Below are 19,658 nucleotides of genomic sequence, written 5' to 3'. Positions count from 1 at the left end.
ACCTTTGATTTACTTAGATTGGATACATTCACTCTGGCTCCATTCAGGCCCATTTAAGACTTAAATTTTGGAGGAAGAAAAAAGTCCTTGCCTTATGAGATATATTAACATATGTTAAACCAGCAGATTCACCAATTCAAACATTTCCAAAGAGGAACCAATTATAACATTGAATTTTTTTAAGGCCCTTCTTAACACCTGAGTCTAAATTCTGCGAAAAATATGACTGAAAGGAAGGGGGCAAGAAAAGGTTAGACATTGCCAATAAAGACATTTAGACAGAATTCAATTGTTAGGCTACGATTTTATTTTGCTTTTCAGCCATTTTACTGTCATAGGAGTCTAAGAATTCCATAGAAACACTCATAACTATAAGATCAGCATAAACACTCGCCCCTCCCCAGCTTACAAAGCTAAAAAAGCAAAACAATTTAGCACAAAAAAAAAATGATTGGAGAGAGCTAAATATACACTATGAAAAAAAAAAGGAAGAACACTACAACTTGAACTTCGTAGACAAATAAAAACTTCCATGAAATCTCAGTATTTGTTTCCTATCAGAGAAATTTTTAAATCCATAAAAACTGTGGATATAGGCCTTACTGATGCTGTCAGCTTGTGGTGAAAATCAAATAATATAAGGTACATTAATGTTCTTTAAAAATATAAAAAAAGAGGCTCTTGGGGCCAGCCCAGTGGCGCAAGCAGTTAAGAGCGCGCGCTCCGCTGCAGCGGCCCGGGGTTCACAGGTTCGGATCCCGGGCGCGCACCGCTTGGCAAGCCATGCTGTGGCGGCGTCCCATATAAAGTGGAGGAAGATGGGCATGGATGTTAGCCCAGGGCCAATCTTCCTCAGCAAAAAGAGGAGGATTGGCGTCAGATGTTAGCTCAGGGCTGATCTTCCTCATAAAAAAAAAAAAGAGGCTCTTAATCTCTGAAACAACACTTTTTTTCATGCACAGGATTTGATGGGTGTCATTCATCAAATCCTGCTGGAAATCAAGATGAGGCCCTGGGTTCTCCCCAGCAGGGCCTAGGGAAGCAGGCCACGTGCCGTGTGACAGCAGGCGTAGCACACAGACAGTTTACAAAACGCACATGGCTCCGAATTTCATCGACAAACAAATAGAAGACCATGTGCTGCTGGGATCTGTGAGACTCTGAGAATGTGAAGAACTGGACCATATTTGTTTGTAGGAAGAGAAATCTGTGCAGTTCCTCTTTCTTCGCTGCCCCTCCCTGCTGCCTGATCGTCTTCTGTTTTCTGAATCGAGCTCCAAACAATCTGCATGGAACATCAGCCCAAAATAGCCCCTTCCATTTCACAGGCATGGTAGGGAAGCACGCTCTGCCCCACACATCAAACGGCTGTCTGTGCTGGGTGCTTCTCGCTCTGACAAGGTGCCTTCGACCCTCATGGCTATCACAGAAGCCTTTCCTGTTACAACAAACATGGCTTAATCTACTTCCTGCAGGAGGGATGTCTTGTACTCCCTTCAAACTGCAATCTTCCAGGTGGCATCAGACAGATGTGCCTGAGGTATGTCAAGGGGGCTGACTCTCCAAACCCAACGTTGGCCCTAATTGACTTGAACACGTATGGGGGGGTGTTCACCGCAGACACTCAGCACTCCCCAGCCCAACCGGAATGACCATCTTTCGAATAAAAAGCAACTCAGTTCGCTGAACTCTGGCACTTTTATTGTAAACTGTAAGCTAGTTACTGAGCTAAACGAGGGCACCTGCTTCATGCCAACTGGTCAAGTGCAATTCAAGGGAAGACAAAGCCGAGCTGCGTTCACCACAAAGGACAAATGAATGATGACAGATGTAAAATGAGGGAGACACACAGACGTTTTGAAGCCTTATAAACACACCATTGATGCCACTTGAACTACAATTCTTATAACTTGCATAAAATGTGGGGTTTTACATAATTACTGATTGAAATATCTTTCTTTTAAGGATCAATTTTAGTAATAAATACCCTATGCCAGAACAATTTTACTCACTTTTGGGGAAAAAGCCAACATTCAGAATAAGCATTTACTTGTTCTTCACTCTTCTCTTGTCTCAAAAAAAAAAAAAAAAAAAAAAAGATGCCAGAAAAAGGTATTTGTTTTGGAATTCTCTCAACAAATCTTTTATAAAACTTTTTAAAAAATTATTTTACATGTAGATGTGCTTTCCTATATTGATGTTCATTGTCATATTTCCCTAACTAGGTGATGTAGGTAGACTTTCTAATAAGCTAGGCCAGTGGTTCTCCACTGGAGGAGATTTCACTGCTAAGGGGACATCTGGCAATGTCTGAAGATATTTTTTTTTTGGTGAGGAAGGTTGTCCCTGAGCTAACATCTGTGCCAATCTTCCTCTATTTCGTATATGGGACGCCACCACACCATGGCTTGATGAGCAGTGTGTAGGTCCGCAAACCTGTGAACCCCGGGCCACTGAAGCAGAGCATGCAAACCTAACCACTAACCCACCAGACCGGCCCCTGAAGATATTTTTTATTGACACAACTTGGGGAAGGGAGCTACTACCGGCTTATGATGGTTTGTAGGAATACCACTAACTTCAATGCACAGGACAGCCCCCACAACAAAGAATCATCTGGCCCACAACCTTAGTAGCATCAGATGAGATCAGTATTCAAAATAAATCACGCAGCACACTAGAGAGGCTTTTTGGAAACCTCACACAAACACAGTTTTGCAACTTCCTATTCCAGCTTCCCCTTCCCTTCAAGGTTCTTTTTAAAATAACAGCCACTGAAGGGACCATCTTTTTGTCTGGACATCCTTCCCCTATTTTCTTACTGGTATGTACCTAAACAAATGTTGAAAAAAAGATGAAAGTAGCTCCAGTAAGATTTCAACAAGGACCTCTGAATGGCAAATGACCAAGAATGGGAAACTGAGTCTTAGAGAGAACATGTAGGATGGAACCTCCTTATCCAGTCCCTGGCTTTCCAAGCCAACACGGCAACCCATTCACAGTGCTTCCTCTTGTATAGAGGAACAGGAAGACAGAGAACGTGCTCCAGACCACCTAACAGATTCTCCTTACAAAAATCTCAATGAAGCAGACCACAAAATGTTATCAACAAATCCCACTGTAGATGGTTTGCATGTGACCATAACATTCCAATCACCCCATCATTCCACCAAGACAAAGAAAGAGGATCAATAACCAAACAGCTGGTGACCTGAGGTAGTGGATCCCAACCCTAATTACGCATTAGAATCACCCTAGAAGTTGAGTGACCACCACCACAAACACACACACCACCACCACCACCGCCCCCCCAACACACACAGACCAAGTGAATCATGATCTCTGGGAAGGGGCCCAGAGGTCTCCGCACTCTAGGCTGCAGAATTCACTTCTTTCCACCTTAGAAAGGAAAAGACTTGAAGTAAGGTATGATTCATAAACTCAGTTATCAGACAATAACTAAGTTATCCCCTGTTGCAGATTGAGGTGGAGTAAAAGGTAGTGAGGAAATGAAAACCAACTAGCCTCTGGTTACAAGCCAGAGAATCTTCAGGTCCCCATAAAAGACTGTGCTTCAGAAACATACCATTTATTGTGTATTTCCTAGGACCTCTTCTGAACACTTTACTTTTATAACTCAGTTAATCCTCACACTACCTAGTGAGATAGTCGTGTGGTATTATCCCCATTTTACGCATGAGGACACTGGAGCACAAAGAGATGAAACATGACTTGTTCAAAGTCATGAAGCTAATAAACAGAAATGAGACTTCATCCCAAGAAACCTGGTTCCAGAGCCTACTCTTCGCCACTAGGCTGTGATGCTCCCACATAGAGCAAAAAACCTCTCCGTGAGAAAGAGGTTCAGAAATAATCCAGCCCTGACAGCTAATCACATGTTTCAATCACGGTTCTCGGGGCAGGAGCAGGCCAAGCCTGTACACTTGGGCTTGTAAGATGGGACAAGTCACAGGGCCAGCTTCCCATAGAGGGGCACCACCCAGGGCTCACATGGACCCACGGTCCCTGAGACACTGCAAGGACTTCCATCAAGGTTGCCTAACATCCACTATGACCACCTTAAGATGGTCCCAGCAGCAAACCTCAAACCTGCCACTCAGGACACTTCTTATTTTTAGTTACTTCTAAATTTAGACTAAGGCTACAGTCCAGCCTGCCCATTGTGCAAATTTTCTCAATTGTTTTTTTTCTATTTTAACAGCAGCTGTCTGTGAATACTGCTTTATCTCTGCCTCATCATGGAGCAATCATTCAGGTTACTTTGTCCTGTTTACTCGCCTCTCCTTTTATCTTTCACTGTTAAATGGGTACCAGGAAGTGGTCGCAATCAGAAGGCAGACAAGCCGAGACCCAGGCAGGGAGCCTGAGCGCCTGCTCCCCTCCAGCCGTCCACTTGGACTGCCACTGCCCAGAGCACCTGAAAATTCTTCTGAAATTTATTAACGTTGAAGCCAATTAGAAACCTTGCAGGAAAACCCACACTATGTCTTTACTTTCGTGCTTTATTCTTGAACCAGTTTGATGACCTAACTTGGTCGAGCAGACTTTGTTCTGAAGGATTTTTCATCACTGTAAAATACTAAAAAATGAAGCAATGAAACAACAAAGAAGTGTACTAAAATGTAAGTTTGAGAACAGAATCATGTCATAGTCATCATTATAACTTTCTAACATCTAGCTCCATGCCTGGCACACTGTAAATACTTAGCAAATGTCAGTTCCAAGTTATGATCATTTAATAGGAAAAAAACAAAGGAATGAATAAATTGTGTAAGGATGATTCCAAAATGGAAGTTTTAATGTGCTTTAAACAACAGTAGGTTCGTAGGTTTGGTGTATTTAGCACTCAGCCTTCAAAGCTGACTGGTCTGAACTAGACAACTCATGGTAGGACGTAGAGGTCAGCTGTTAAGTTTAAAAGTCCATCATATAAAAGATGTGACAGCAACTGCACATACAAAATATACTCAGATTTTTTCAAAATAGATACCTATATACAAATACAGTGATTTGTGTGTGTGAGGAAGATTAGCCCTGAGCTAACATCTGTTGCCAATCGTCCTCCTTTTGCTGAGGAAGACTGGCCCTGGGCTAATATCCGTGCCCATCTTCCTCTACTTTATATGGGACGACGCCACAGCACGGCTTGATAAACAGTGCGGCCCTCTGCACCCGGGATTCGAACCCACAATCCCTGGGCCGCCGAAGCAGAGTGCACAAATTTAACCACTATGCCACCGGGCTGGCCCTACAAATATATTTTTTAATTAAAAAAATTTCAATAAAAATTTGTAAAAGTGTATACACACATAATTTTTTCTTAAAGAAGAAAGAAATACACCAAAACAGTGACTATCTTTAGAGGAACAAATTGTGAGCAATTTTAGTCATACTTTACATCAGGGGTCCACAAACTTTATCTGTGAAGGGCCAGATAGCGAATATTTTCAGCTTTGTGGACTATGAGTCCCTGTCACAACTACTCAATTCTGCCGATACAATGGGAAGAGCCCAAGACAAGATATCAGTGAATGGGCATGACTGTGCTCCAATAAAGCTTTATTTATAAAAACAGGCTGCTGGATTTAACCAGTGGGTCAGAGCTGGCCAAGCCATCCTTTATATCCATAACCCACAGGAAGGGCTCATACAGAAATAAAATCCAAAGAAAGTTGTGTACTGTTGTTTATAGTATGTACATCCAGACCTTATAAAATCCTTTAAATAATCTAATCTAACACAGCCTCTCTAATTCAACGTCATATTACAGAAACAACTCTGTGAACTGTTTTATGGGATCGAGGCTGCCATCTTGTGGTCACACGAGAGAACAGCCTCTATGGTCTCCATTCCCTGTTATTAAGGATACATAGCTCACTGGAGTCATTTTCTTAAAATCTGATTGAAGTGTGGGTACTACAATGATATAATAAGTCAAGGAAGTCAAGAGTAATACGTGTGATCGATTTTCTGAAGCCTCAACTTGTCACATTCTTCCTGAGAGCCACTGAACAAAAGAAAGAACCATTACAAGCTTCTGCTTGGGATCCATTCTTATCAAGCCAAGCCTCAGAAGGAAATTTAAAAAACAAGAGCAGCAGAGAAGCAGTAAAGATACTCAAAGTACCTACACTCAGATTTTGAAACAGAAGACTATTTTTAATCCAAGTTTTAAAAAGAAAATAATACAAAACCCCAGCTTACTAAATCAACCCCAATTCTAGACCCAGGTCACGGAGAAATAAGTGACAGCAATATGCTGTTCACTGGTGTGCTATTTCACGGACTCCCTCGCTGAACAAGAATGGGCGCCTGGGTAGCAAAGAGAAGACATAAGCCCAGTCTCAGGAAACAAACTCAGGAGAGAGAGAGACACACACAAGTAAGAACAGTATAATACGATCAGGGCCCACGTGAACGATGTCTTTGCAGGGTCCTGGGAACCCAGAGGAGGGAGCTAACTCTGTGGGGTCCTGGGAAGGCTTCACAGGGCAGGAAGCATCCAAGCTGCTTCTTTTAGGATGACCACGAGGCTGCCAGAGGGAGAGGAGGGAAAGTGTAAGCAGGAAGAACAGCAGATGGACCAGGGCAGGGGGTTCCGTGGATAGGCTCATGTTCAGACTCAAGATCCAAAAAGCCCAAGAGAGGGCCGGCCCCGTGGCTTAGCGGTTAAGTGCACGGGCTCCGCTGCTGGCGGCCCGGGTTCGGATCCCAGGCGTGCACGGACGCACCGCTTCTCCGGCCATGCTGAGGCCGTGTCCCACATACAGCAACTAGAAGGATGTGCAGCTATGACATACAACAATCTACTGAGGCTTTGGAGGGAAAAAATAAATAAATAAAATCTTCAAAAAGCCCAAGAGAGAAGGAGACCAAACTAGAGCTCTGAGCACATTTCTACTCATGCCCTTCTCTCACACAGAAGGGAAAGAAGGGTTGGGTGATTTGGGGGATGGTGACATGGAAGGCAGGGGTAGGACTCACAGCCACAGAATCTTATGTGATTCCTGGCACTTCTGTGTCTCCATTTCTCTATCCATGGCCAAGAGATGGTAGCCTCTACCCATCTGTCTTTCTCCAAAATGACAAACAGCAGCATGGTGAAGCTTTCCGCGTGTGACAGGTGGATTTGTAGCAAAGCAGTTATTCCACAAGAACAAAAGTTCCCTGCCCTTTTGAAATTTCAACAGGAAGCTCACACTCAGTCATCAGCTCATCTCATTCACACACTTTATACGACCTGCCAGACCCAGTCCACCAAAATATGCAAGCCGCATGGTCAATGTCCCAGGTCCTTGGCTGTCCTGGGCTCAGACACGTGTACAGCACTCTGCACGGCCATACCTGGGTTGCTGGTGAGAAAGGCAAGGGGGCTGTCGTTGAGGTCCGCAAGGCCGTCCACTCGGTGGGGTGGGCTCTCCAGCAGCTCCACTCCTCCCTCCAGCTCAGGGTAGGTCCTCACCAGGAGGCCCAGGGATGGCTGCGTGAGGAAATCTTTGAGCATAGATGAGTTCAAGGTGCCAGCAGCACGATTATTGATCTCGAGAATCTCATCTCCTGCCTTCAGGCCTGCCAACGCAAGATGGAAAATGTTTAATTTCACACACACACAAAAGCAGCAGCATCGAATCAAATCCCAGCACCTTAGAAGCTCTGCTGTAAAGGGCACACCGAGCTCTCTTTTTATTGGCCCCACAGCCCAGGGTATCACTGCAAACAGGCTGGAGGGCTCAAAACTGATCATGAGATGATCATGTGGGCCTTAGTTTTGGAAGGTTCTAGACTTGGATGTTACAGCATGCCTATCCTATCTTGAATACACCGGCTACACAAATTTACTCCTTCTTGAATCTATACGCTCTGAGCATCTGCCAGAAATGCTAATTCTGGCTATCATTTCATAATTTTGAGGGGAAAAGGTGGAAATGCTTCCTGATTACTTCAATGAATATGTTTTGTATGTGTTCACGCTACCATATACCTGTGTGGCACAGCCAGCTAACGTCTATGGATCATTTCTGTGGAACCAAAATGCAACGAGTTTCCACTGGCTACAACTACAGAAGGTCATCTTTTTCCAAACACATTTAGCGATGACAGTTTACAAATGCGGTCATTTTTGCCCTTTTTTTTTTTTTACTACATCACGACCTTGGGGTGAATATCTTTTGGAAGGTCCCCAAAGGTTTTGTTACTTTTGCAAAGCACGCTGAGGGGGATGCCAAAGTTTGGGACCCAAAGGAGCAGCCGTGAACAAGCCCAACCTAGGAGAACAAGAAGTTGTGATGGGCCGGCCCCGTGGCTTAGCGGTTAAGTGTGTGCGCTCTGCTGCCGGCGGCCCGGGTTCAGATCCCGGGTGCGCACCGAGGCACCACTCCTCCAGCCATGCTGAGGCCACGTCCCACACACAGCAACTAGAAAGATGTGCAGCTATGACAGACAACTATGTACTGGGGCTTTGGGGGAAAAATAAATAAATAAAATCTTTAAAAAAAAAAAAAAGAAGTTGTGACTGACCCTGGAGCAGTTCAAGCTGGTGTTAAAAGAACATTCCAGCAGTTCGAGAAAGGGAGAGGTTGGGAAAGAACATGAAAGGAAATGAAGTATCATTTCAGCTAAGAAGGGGAAAGAAGTCCAATTCCTATTTTATAGACTAGTGCAGAAAAACAAAATTGAAAAAGGAGTCGAGTGAAGGGCAAAGACAGATGATGAACTGCAGAAATGAGACGCCACTCAGCCCTTTAGCCATCCACAGATCCCACCTCTGATTCTGCAGAAAAATAATCTACAGAGACATTCTCACTTCCCAGCTTCCCTGAGACACACCTCTTGGCCATCTTTACTCGGGTTTCCAAAATACTTGAAATCCATTTTCTATCATAAAATACTCCAAGAAACATGGGTGGGAAGGCAATGGGAGAGTAATAAAAATGTGTTTCTCCATATCAGAGAGGAAATTCTGGGAAGCTAACCTTCCATTTTTAGATGAAACATTTTGGCATCACAGCATTTGAATGGAACATACAAAATTTCTACATGTGAAAAGCAATTTGTTTTTTTTTAAAATCTTCCCTTAGAGACCACCCTTTGATTAGACATTAGAGGAGGTCTAAAGAGAAACAGAAGAAAAGACTTAAAAACATCTATGAGTTGTTTTTTTTTTAAAGAAGTTCCAGGTTTACTAAGGACTGGTGAAGCAGGAGTGTGTAGTGGGTTGGATGGTGGCCCCCACAAAGATACGTCTACATCCCAGAACCTGCGAATGGCACCTTATTTGGAAACAGAATCTTTGCAGTTGTAATTAAGTTAAGGGTCTTGAGAAAGATCACGCTGGATTATCTGATGGGTCCTAAACCTATTGACACATGTCCTTGTAAGAGAGACAAAAGAGAGACACAGAAGGAAGAGGAGAGGCCGTGTGAAGATGGAGGCAGAGGTTGGGGTGATGCTGCCATAGGCCAAGGAATGCCGGGAGCCACCAGAAACTGGAAGAGGCCAGAAAGGATTCTCCCCAGAGCCTTCAGAGGGAGCGCCACCCTGCTGACACCTTGATGTTGGACTTCTGGCCTCCAGAATTGTGAGAAAATGAATTTATGCTGTTTTAAGCCACCCAATTTGTGGTCATTTGTTATGGCAACCCTAGGGAAGTAAAACAGAGGACCAGCTGAGTGAGTTATTCTCAGTATTAATAAGTGAGGGGAGGCGGCCAGCAGTGGTGAGCAATGGAGCACCTGGTTGGGGACCCATCACAACTCCCCCAAGTATCAGCTCTGCGACGGTGGACACGTTACAGCATCTTCCCTCAGCCTCAGCTTCCTCACATGCAAGAGGGACAATGGGTTAAAGGAGATTCAGTGAAACAATCCATGTAAAACTCTCTGCATAGCTCTTGGCACGTTGAAGATAGTCAACAGACATTAGCTTTTATTATTAATATTTGGTAGAAGAAAGAGGAAAAGGTTTCTTTCTAGCAGAAAACCATAGCCTGCTCAGAAATAACCCCCAACTGACCACAGTAAAAGTTGTGAAGTATCCAAGGTGTCCAGAGAAATATGGCACATGGCTTTCTCCACTGGGCTCTGTCTTGTACAGCCATCAGAAAAACACGTAGATGACAGCAAAGAAGATGCCAGATCCCAACCTCAGATGACTCTAAGAGCAGAAGGATGGGCCAAAACAAACACGCCCAAGTTGACCAGATATAAGTGTAAAATGAGACGCTTTGGTTCAAAAAGTCAATTCTACAAGTACAGCCAATGCAGATCCAACTGACAGCTGAGGGGTGGGAGGGAGTAGGAATATGGGGCTTAACTGTCAGCTCATTACAGGCGGAAAGCCCAAGATGGCTAACAAAAATAAATAAATAGAACCAAATGTTGGCTGAATGAATACACACAGAATATTCACATCTAATTAGGCCGCGTTCCACTAGATGCCCCCTGATGGCAGCACACTGTGGTCATTTTAAAAGAAATACTGGTGTGTTGACTGTCCAGAGGGTGATGGCCAGTTGTATTCCACACTCTAATGAATTGCTGAAGGATGTGGAAGTGTTGAACGTGGACAAGACAAGACTTAGCACTTATAACATGATGGATATCAAAGGCTGGCTACAAAGAAGGAGGCAAAACAGTGAATGGAAACTAAAAGAGGAGAATGTTTTATAATCAGAGATGTCCACACAGAGGCTGCATGGTCCACAGTGAGCTCTCCATTATCAGGAGGTCGTCACATAAAGGCTAGATTTCACAAAAAATATCCCAAATATCTTTCTTGACACTGCCCTCTATAGGCCAGGCATTGGGATAATGTTTGTGGCCCAGGTGGACAAATGGACATCACTCTTGCATCTATAAAGAACAGTGTTATATGGGGCAGGGGGGTTGGAGCAGATGGCCGTTTGTTTTTATCTAACACCAGGGTTCTTGGATTCAAAGAACTAAAACAGGATGTGACTGAAACCAGGGCAGCATATTTCCCCACCCCCATACCACACCAACCGGCACACTCATTGCGCTGAAAGAGATAAAAATCAGTCTTTGGGTTTGAAGGGGAATAAACCCTGTCACTTTTGCTCTTAGCTGAAATGCAGCTTAGTGAAGGCACCAAACTCTGGCCTCCAGGCTGCCTTTGGCCTAGAAAGTATAGAAAGAAAATCCTCCTCCACGACTTCTAGCACTGGATAAATTATTTTGACTTTATTTCCCATTTGTCACAACTTTGCCATTTCTGTGCATAGCCAAGTCTGCAGGTTGCACTTCTCCAGTGCTTACAGCACAGGGCAAAGCAACCTGCACAGGCAGCTTGTAAGCCATGAACATCCAGAACTAAGCTCTAGCAAAACATGGATGGAGGTGGAAATGGTAGGCATTCCATTATTTTCCCAGGTGCTCCATTCAGCAGGCCTCTAACTGAACATTACTTCTAAGCACAACTGACCCAGACGTGTTGATCTTTTATATTCACTAGGCGTTATTTTGCCACTGCATGGACGAAACTAAAAATTCCATAGCAAGGAGAATGAAATAAAGGTGGACTTTAAGCCCTATCTCCTGGACCAATTTGTTTATGGTAAGTAGGGTGGGCTGAATAGTGTTCCTCCAAAACTCATGTCCAGCCAGAACATCAGAATGTGACCTTATTTGGAAATAGGGTCTTTGCAGATTTAATTAAGATGAAGTCATACTGGATTAGGGTGGGCCCTAAATCCAATGACTAGTGTTCTTATAAGAAGGCCATGTAAAGACACCGAGAGACACATGGGAAAGAAGGCCATGTGATGACAGAGGCAGAAATTGGAGTGATACATCTACAAGCCGAGGAATGCCAAGGATTGCCAGTAGAAGAGGCATGGAACAGATTCTCCCCTCAGAGGCTTCAGAAGGAAACAACCCTGCCAATACCTTGATTTTGAACTTCTGGCCTCCTGAACTGTAAGAGGATAAATGTATGTTGTTTTTAATCACTCAGGTTGTGATCATTTGTTACTGTAGCCCTAGGAAACTAAGACAGGAAGCAAAAAATCTAGATTGAAAGATTCTCTCAGAGTAGAAAGAGGATGGAGAGTGGGGGTTTCACATGTAGCCTAGACTGCACTATGAGCTCTTGTAGAGCTACAGGCAGGGTGTAGTAGAGAAGAGCTCTCTAAGGGCACAAGAAGGCTAGATCCTCAACCCCTAGGTTCTCAACTTCTGCAAAGATTCCTCCATGAATGGAAGCAACAGAACATCTACTTTGAAGGAGCTTTGCAGGCTCAGGCAATGGCTAACATCAGCTTTGACCAATATAGACCAAAACACAGAGGGGTCTTCCCAAACGTTCTGCTCCCAGAAGACCCCTAGGACCTCGATACCATCCTAGATGGTGGGGAACGACAACCAATTATGATTCAATTGGAACATCCCACCAGCCCCATGGAAATGGGCTCAGAATCAGATTTAAAATCCAAGAATATGACATTTCTTGCACATCTGAGTTTACGAAATAATATCCATATTCTCTGGAAGGGTTTTCAACGAGACAACATTCAAACACTCTATACAGATGAACCCTTTGGACATATCTTTCTCATCCACCAACCAGAGAAACCCAAAAGGGAATTAAAGAGAGACAGACAGACAGACAGACAAGACACTCAATGACTTACCTTTCTTGGAAGCCAAACCAGTTTCCTTTACACTGTTCACGTAGAGCCTTCGAACACCATCTTCTTCCACAGAAGAAAGTGAAAACCCTACGAAACACAAAGACAGAATGGTAGGGCTCACGCCATCTGAGTGTTTAGCAAACAACAGGAAGTACCTGCTGTGAGCTAGGTACGTTCAATGTTTTGTCTACAGTTCGGAGCAATTGTTTTTCCTTGTTCATATTGCTTTACAAGGCAGAAAAATACATTTTTAGTTCACTCTAAAAGAAGTCGCTACTTGTAAAAATTAATATTACCAAGTACATCTATCTTTATACCACCTAGCTATCAACTCAAATGGAAGAAAATTATTTTGTTTTACCTTGCTTACTAGTAAATGCCATAGCTTTGCCCTTTTCATTGTTTCTTCCACGGCACAATACAGAACAATTAGCTTATCTCATCTGGGTCCCCTCAACTTTTTTCAGCAAATCTATGTCCTAGGATATGCTACAACTGAACAACTGTATGGTGCGTGTACATCCATATGGACACTGCTTTAATAAAATTTTGCAAACCACTTTACAAATCCCATTTCATATTGAAACTGATTGATTTCACGTTCTACTAGTGTCTGATCATAAGATTATCTTATACTTATCCAGGCTTCCAGAGCTCAAAGCCCATTAGCTAATTAATCTTAGGCTTTGCTACATTCCTCAGAAAAAAAGGCAGAACAAGGCCCCAAGGTTCTAAGTGGTTTGAGGATCTTGGGTGCTCCCAATCCTAGGGCTACAAGCCCTGGTCACCCCCGTTGCCAGACAGTCTAATGTAAAACTCTTTTCTGATCAATCAATGGAATGTCCACAACCAATACCTACCTTCCCTGAGGATAAAATAGTTTGGCAGCTATTCCTAAAAGGACAATCAGAATGAATGCAATAGTAAAGATCTGATATGATTTCAGCTCTGGGAGAAAGATAATCCCATAATATAGATATCTGTCTTAAAGGTAAAAGCAGAGGAAAAAAGAGTGATTTAAAAAAACAAGCAAATAGCAACAAAACAGAATAATTAATTACGGGACTGGGGCCCAGGGGGTCACTGAGACTTTTCAGGCCATGTCATAATGAGTATGGTTTTTTTTTTGTTTAGTTCACAGGACCAGGAAATAGATACCCACACGTAAGCAAATCTGCCAACTGCCATCGCCCACTCTGGTACCATAACTCCCTCAGATGGGGAACAACGCAAGGCCACGCCTTGAGGACTTTCCAAAGTCTTTATTTTTAATCTCTTATTTTGAATTCCGTTCTTATAGCAACATAACTTTCAGATTACGTTTCAAGAAGCTCCACTCATATAAAAATAATTTTATACAGGAACCATTTAAGTGACATTAGTCTTAACGTTAGGTCTGTTTATCTGCTTTTCAGTAGTGAATCTTTTTTTTCTTTTATCTGTAAGAACAGACACAGAATCAAGGGCTATGTCAAGAGAAAAGAAGGGATAGAATTCATTAAAATACAGGCATTTCCTTTCTAAAATGCTACCATTCTATAAAGTTCTGAGACTAAATATTTTTTCTATTAAAAATGAAATGAGCACACTGATGGGGTGCAAGGGGAACAGCTTGCTTGAATGGAAGATACCAGAAGAGGCGATGTGTTGAGAGCCTAGCACAAGTCACCACAAGCCAAAGTCAATGGAGATGGCTGAGGTATTCATTTGCTGCATTCCTCTTTTTCTTGGTCTTCCTTTTTAATAACCAGAAGGTAATAACAAGGGTGGGAAGGAGAGGTGGGGAGTCATCCAGTTCGAAGACAGCAAGTGACCATGAAATTTGCACTGGGCAGCTGGGTTCCAAGTATGGATCTGAGAAACAGATTGGACTTCACAAGTTAGTGGGGAAATCTCCATCACAGGAAAGAGGACTGAAGACAAAATGATGGCAATAAGCTCCTCTTGGAAGATCATTCAAATGGAAGCCAACAATTTACAAATGTAAATAGCACTTTAGCTCTGCACTGGAATTCATATTGAAGGACACCCATTTAGGGGTCAGGCAAAGAGGAGCTCCTCTCAGTGTTTAGAAACACAGCTCTGCCCACACTCAGCTGTGCACATTCACTATTGAGGGTGTCAAGAGTCCCAAGGAGCAGCCTCCATTTCAAGATGCCAACAATTTGCACACTGGGAGAAAGAGGCGATCATAACTATCTCCTACATTAACAAATAAAAAGAAAGTATTAAATATCCTACTGCTGGATTATTTTGAGATCAATAAAGCACACAATGATTTTAACAGTTAATCAGCCAAGTCAGGATTCTTTTCTTTTAAATAGGATAGCAACAATCTAATTCCCAGCAAACAAATGTAATGCAGTCCAAAATGATTGCCAAGAGGGAGCAGAGGGAGTTATTCAACATAAACCCAATGTACCGACCCCATCAGAAGGCCTTCAGTTACAAAGACCAGGAGGTACCATCAGTAGCATCTGGAATAATGATCTTGAGAATGAAGGAAGTGACTAAAACTAAGCAAAGAAACCAAGAAGATAAACTCATATGTTGAACAACCAGAAGATTCCTCATACTGAAATTCATGACCAAAAAAAAAAACCAGGACAACAAAATAAACAACAGAGAAGGACTCAAAATCAGAGTCCAGGATACAGCGAAATTCAGAAAGTGAGAAAAGTATAGACACCTATGACAAAAGGGGGACACACGACCAAAAATATAACAACATAAGACGTCCCCAAAGAAAAAGGAACACCTGGTTGCTGAAATGAAGGTTCTTTCCACTTCAAGACAGCCTAGGGGATGGTGCTCAGTCCATCACATAACTATTGAAACTAATGTCAACAGTATGGCCTGACAGTGCCCTGCGGGCTGAGGTGGAGGGAAGGGCAAGAGGAAAAATTAAGCAAGTGTTAAATCTTTAAATTCATTCAGTCACTTGGATTATTAAGTCCTGTTTTCCTCCCTAAAGTGTTCTAAAATAGAAAGCAGCATTTGGTTCATAGATTTTGGGGTGTTGGTGTGTACTAGTAACTTTTACATACACTGAACTCGTTATATAGCGGGAAGCCACACTTAGAAGGTGCTCATGTTAGATACAGACGGGCTGAATTGAGAATCCTGGTAGCTTTTGAGGTCAGAGGCAACCAGGTCTCTTAGGAATGGGAGACTCTTTAATCTCTCAATCAAGATGCTGTTGGAACAGCTTATGCCAACGTGAACGGGGCACTGAGAATAAATGGTTTAGCTGAGGTTATTAGCCGTGCACAGCAAGATTTCCAAAGTGAAGTCGAGGAACTGGTACAGACAGTTTGCTTCTGACAGTACTGTAAGGACAGAAATCGAGACTAAGCATTGAGAACCTAGCTGTGGACACCGCCACAACCTCCAAGCACGGGATTTTGTATAAAAGTAGTGGTGGTCCACGACAGACTGGAAATTAAAATAAAACAAAAAAACCCTGCTCCTTTATGTCAGGTAATTTGAGAAGCAATGTTGACAATACCTTCCAGGTTGATGCCTGATGCCCTATAACACCTTCAGTGTGGAAATCTAAACGGGTTCTGTGAGCACTTCCAATAAGAAAATATAAACAGTATAGAGGTTTTATGCCCAATTTCTATTTCTGAGTCTAAAAACCAGTCAATCTCAGAGTTCCATTCCAAGAGCTCTGAAATCCAGCCTCTCTCGCTTCTTGCTACAGCTTACCCTTACTCAACAGAAATTCAGCAAACTAAAGAGAAAAGAGTAACCATCATGGCGCATCTGACTTTGGAGGACCCAGACACTTATTTATAGCCCTGCTACCAATTATCACTTTAATTACTGAGGTCACGCTTCTGCTGCATAATAAGCCTTTCATAAACATTTATCCTCTGCCATCAAAAACATCCTCTGGCTTTATGATGTCTTTAGTTTTAAGGTCAAGAAGTAAACAGCGTGAAGGTGTCACAGAAGCAGCCAGGGGTTCAAAATCAAGTTCTCTTCATTAAGCCAAAATACTCTCACGAGACGAGCATGCTGAGATGCGGATTGGCGGCCTGTGGGAGAAGCTGCAGAAGGAATCTAACATCCTGCTGCTCAGTAAAGGGTCTGAGGATTTTCAAATGCTAAAAAGCTTCGTAACTTAATTCAGAGAGAAATTGCAAGTGAGCACATATAGTAGCCTTGACATCTTTCCACCAGGTTTTCCAGTTTCCCTCCGTCAAGCACATAGTAGGACTACACTTCTCGGCCCCCTGAAGGTAGGTGTGGCCATGACACTTGCTTTGACAAATGAACTGTGAGGGAGCCGGCAGCTAATTCACCACTTTCTCTCCTTCCCCTCTGCCAAGAGACAGACAACGTCCCAGGTGGCCGCGGCTCAGGCCTGGGTCCTGGAGTGAGGACAGCACGAAGAAAGAGTCCCAGCCAGCCCAAAACGGATGGATGGTGAATATGTGAAGTCAATGTCACGATTTTGAGCCACTGAGCTTTGGTGACTGTCACTCCTGCAGCTAACCTCGCCAGTCCCAACTGATGTCGCACAGTATGGACTTCCCTACATATTTTACTCAAGCACCAACTCTGTTACTATTCAAGTCGTACAGTGTAATGCGAAGAAGACTAGTCTCACACATATGGAAGCGATTATATTTACCTATACCAGAATGTAGACACTGTGTAGAAAAGCGTTAGCAGAGTTTGGCCCTGGCTGGCATCTGAAAACTTGGATTTGCGGAGATTTCCCAACACCCTAACATGGCTCATTACACCTAAAATTTGTATAAACAACGTGCTTTTTATGCACCTGCTTTCTTAGAGTCTGGAATTTTGGTATATGCTAGGCAGAGGGTGCCTATAGGACCAGCCTTCCAATAAAAACCCTGTGCACCAAGTCTCTAACAAGCTTCCCTGGTAGACATTTCACACACATTGTCCCAGCCTGGTGCTGGGGGAATTAGTATGGCCTGTGTGACTGGGGGGCAGTTCTTGGTGGAAGAGAGAATAATGTACATATTTGGGAGTGTGAAAGGATAATTTCTTCGTTACTAGGATACATCATAATATAAAATAATGTGCTCCCAATACATCCATTTCCTTTTTATGATAGTAGAACCCCGGTGATGAAAGCTATGAAATTGAAAGCCGACGTCTTCGTCATACTCAGGGTAAATATCTCTTTTTTTTCCTAGTTTGGCTGCTTTGCACAGCACAGAAGCCAGATGTGCTATCTGGTTTTAAATAGCCCCCAAAGGCATTTTATTGAATTGTAAATAAGTGCATGTTTACACAGGAATTGCTTTAACCTGAAAAACACCAAAGATCAAAGAAAAATACACGTACCATAATTATCACCGGCTGTATCTGACTTCTCAATCTGGATGTTCTGAGTGACTTTTGGACAAATTTCAATTTCTTTGTACAGCTGAAAATTAAAAAGAGGAGTCTAATTAGGATTTCATTATAAATAACTTATTAGGAATAATCATCCTTTTGCAAATCTATTTTTTTCACAATTGATACTTGAAAGCAAATTCTCCTCACATCCCAGTGTTTCTCTTGAACTGTCCTCATTAAGAGGCAAAGTGGAAACTTATAACTCATATTTCCAAACTTAGCTACAGTTCCAGTTTCTAAATAATTCCTCAACATCATTCTGTATGTCCTTTCCCACCGTATATCTATCACAGACCTGAAAAATAATACTAAAGTAATCAAAAAGCTCCAGTATTGGCAAAAAAAAACTATTAAAATCAGGAAGAGATTATAAAGATCTTGACATGGGATCCATGGAGACAGGAGAAATCTCTGTGCTTCCATTCTCTTCTGATCACATACCATTTTTGCCCAAAAAGTTCACAGTAGCACAAATAAGTAGACAAGTTATAGCACTGAAACAGACAATATATTATATAAATGGAGGACATTCTCTTTCAGCCACTGGATTTCACCAAAATTAGCTAGAAAACTTAAGTACATAAATAATCTATTCTCTAGAAAGCCTGGAAAAAGATATAAGAGAAACGTGTAGTTCACATATCAGAAACTTTATCTTCAATTAATTTAATTGCTACTTCATTTTCACATGTCTGGACCCATCATCATCATGGACAATAACTTATAAAAGTGTCACCCTGTGTCCTTGCCCCTCATACTCACTCTGAGACAACTGTGACCCCATTTTATAAATAAAGATGATAAGGCTAGAGAGAAAGTACTTTCTCTAGGTCATAAAGCCAGTATAGCATGAGCAGAGCCGGGATTTGAACCCAGGTCTCCCTGGCTCCAGAGCTGAAGCTCTCTCCACTACACTACAGCGCCTCCTGGTGGAATTTAGGGGTACCAAAGAGAAACACTCTTCTCGGGTAAGCAAGCCAAAGGCCATTTCCAAAATTTATGATGAAAATTCCAAAACAAATAAATATATTAAAGGCTCATAAGGAATTTAAAAATTGCTGTTCAATTTTGAAATGAAAATCTATTTTGAGTCAAGGTCAACGACAAGAAGCTGTCCTTTAGCACTAAAGAGACGTCTTGGTGGTAACCTAAACTTGCCCCCATCTCTGACCACTCACTCATTCATCCAGAAACAATTTTACCCAGGCAAGTAGAAAAGAATGCCAGTTTCTTTCTCTTCGCTTTCTTAGGGCAGTTGAGAGGTGGGAGAGGTGAGCACGATGCTTAGGATTCAGGAGCCTGGAAAACAGGCCGCTAGAATACAAAGCAAACGGGAGCAGGGGGCTAGGAATGTTGACCATACAGCCCGGATCCTCTAGAACACCCTAATTTAATGCCTCTTCCGCCAAATGCAATGTGTTTAGGGCATAACTTAACGTGGATTTCTTTTTGTATTTCAAAAAAATTTTTCATTCTATTTGAATGAATGAATGAATAAATTTCAGAATTTATTTAATTCTGAAATTAGAAGAAATCAGTTATAACACTTTAATTTCTTTAGTTCAGAAATTACAGTCACCAAAATTATAAATACCAAATACAATAAAGT

The 19,658-nt window shown here is 42.5% G+C and overlaps 1 protein-coding gene across 11 annotated transcripts in view; it reads right to left on the bottom strand.

Annotated features, from left to right (window-relative positions):
* Positions 1 to 19,658, bottom strand: part of TIAM1 (TIAM Rac1 associated GEF 1) — a 358,647-nt gene that overhangs the window by 51,161 nt on the left and 287,828 nt on the right. For all 11 annotated transcript variants that reach the window (XM_087418160.1, XM_087418167.1, XM_087418157.1 and 8 more), the window contains 3 exons: positions 17,996 to 18,077; positions 12,668 to 12,754; positions 7,366 to 7,590 (listed from right to left, as the gene is read on the bottom strand). In XM_087418160.1, coding sequence (XP_087274286.1) covers positions 7,366 to 7,590; positions 12,668 to 12,754; positions 17,996 to 18,077 — 394 coding nt within the window. The remainder of the gene's footprint in view (positions 1 to 7,365; positions 7,591 to 12,667; positions 12,755 to 17,995; positions 18,078 to 19,658) is intronic.

This window comes from Ceratotherium simum, chromosome 27 (genome assembly GCF_057802395.1).
Source record: "Ceratotherium simum simum isolate JZ-2026a chromosome 27, ASM5780239v1, whole genome shotgun sequence".
NCBI classification, from domain to species: Eukaryota; Metazoa; Chordata; class Mammalia; order Perissodactyla; family Rhinocerotidae; genus Ceratotherium; species Ceratotherium simum.
The sequence above is the reverse complement of the archived record's forward strand: the minus strand, read 5'-3'. Positions and strand labels throughout refer to the sequence as shown.